The sequence below is a fragment of the Octopus bimaculoides genome, chromosome 6 (genome assembly GCF_001194135.2).
Source record: "Octopus bimaculoides isolate UCB-OBI-ISO-001 chromosome 6, ASM119413v2, whole genome shotgun sequence".
Classification (NCBI taxonomy): Eukaryota; Metazoa; Mollusca; class Cephalopoda; order Octopoda; family Octopodidae; genus Octopus; species Octopus bimaculoides.
This window is the reverse complement of record NC_068986.1, coordinates 25,991,889-25,993,557: the sequence shown is the minus strand read 5'-3', so window position 1 is coordinate 25,993,557 and position 1,669 is coordinate 25,991,889. Positions and strand designations below refer to the sequence as shown.

Sequence of the window (1,669 nt, the reverse complement as noted above, 5' to 3'; positions counted from 1 at the left end):
GTAGTTGTTATATGGACTGTTAGATATGTAATTCGTCTGACGTTCCGTGTGTCATGTGGTTCGTCTGAGTTCATTGTTTCATTGTTGTTGTCTTGTGGGACTGTCGTAGTAAAATGTCATTGATATATATATGGCGGACATGACTTTTGTTTATTCATAACGAACATTGGGTGAGTGCGTTCTTTGTATATAATTGAATAATAAATGTAATAATTAAATTGTACAACTCGTTATGTTATCTCTGCGAGTCAGTCCGAGAGAAACATAACAGTAGTCATGGCTGATGCTGGTGCCATGTAACTGGCATGTAAAAAGCACCTTTTGAGTGTTGGGCCTCACAGAGGCAAAGTGGCCAATGCCACTGGCATGTGAAAAGCCCCCTTTCAAGTGTTGGGCCTCATGGAGGCAATGACAAATGACTGAGACCTTACCTGACAGCATGACATGAACTATAGTCGTAAAGGAAAATATGTCTAACATTTTAAACATTTAGTAATCACACTGCTCCTATCTCTTAGCAGATAGAAATATATATCGTTGCTATTATGCAAAAGTGTTGTAAGTCCAAAATGTTGCTTTTCCAGTAAATGGAAAAATAGTTCCACTATTCCATAGCAAAACTGTTGTACTACACTTTGACAATTTTTGATAACTTGGCATCTGAAGCAGCTGGAGATATGATAGTTTGACCAAAAGAACTGGCTATTGCAGGCAAAAATAAATATTGAAGATAAATGCATTTGGCCAAATTTGGACATATGACAGTTTAACATAATAGCAACGATATATATATAAAATAATTTTGACAATATATACAATAGTTTTTTCCTTAATAAGTTTTCTATATTTTTTTCAGTTGCATTGATAGAGGGAAAAACCCACATCTTTATACCAAAGAATGCCTAGAAAAAGCTCTTGCTAAAAATGAATTAGTTAAAGGCAAAATCGACAATTTTAAGGTAAGTTAAGATTAAATTAGAAACAATGTCTTTTGGTGAAGGATTATTGATGATTTAAAAATAAAATTGTCCTAACTGTAAAGCTGGGATGGATACTTAGTGTGTACAAAACTAAACAGAATTGGCCATATGACCATTCATGCTTGCTGACAATGTAAGCACGTTACACACATTTTGGACAATCTATCCAGCCATCGTCCATGTATTTATTTGGTGTGAAGGCTTGTGGCTTAGTGATTAGGGTGTTTGGCTCACGATTATTTGGCTGTTGTTTCATTCATGGTGGCACATTGTGTCTTTGAGCAAGACACTTTATTTCACGTTGCTCCTGTCCACTCAGCTGGCAAAAACGAGCAATACCTGTATTTCAAAGGTGCAGCCTTGTCGCACTCTATGTCACGTTGAATCTCCCCGAAAACTATATTAAGGGTACATGTGTCTGTGGAGCACTCAGCGACTTGCATGTTAATATCATGAGTAAGCTATTCCGTTGATCAGATCAAATGGAACCCTCATCGTTGTAACCGATGGAGTGTGAGTTTTTATATTTATCCTGTGGCCAACTATCTCTGGGCTTTTTTGGGGGGATAAACATGGTTGCCAGTTAAGTCTGTGGTGTAGATCATCTTGTTAATTTGGCAAGAGTGGTTGGTATGTTTCCTTAACCTATTAAGAAATTCACTTTCCAATCACATAGATTCAGGTTCAGT

General features: G+C 36.8%; 1 protein-coding gene across 1 annotated transcript in view; it reads left to right on the top strand.

The window, feature by feature from the left end:
• LOC106882862 (mediator of RNA polymerase II transcription subunit 10) overlaps positions 1-983 on the top strand; it is a 9,409-nt gene extending 8,426 nt beyond the window's left edge. Inside the window, exon 3 of the mRNA XM_014933665.2 lies at positions 857-983. Within this exon, the coding sequence (XP_014789151.1) occupies positions 857-968 (112 nt within the window). The 3' untranslated portion in view covers positions 969-983. The remainder of the gene's footprint in view (positions 1-856) is intronic.
• The last annotated feature ends 686 nt before the right edge of the window (positions 984-1,669 follow it).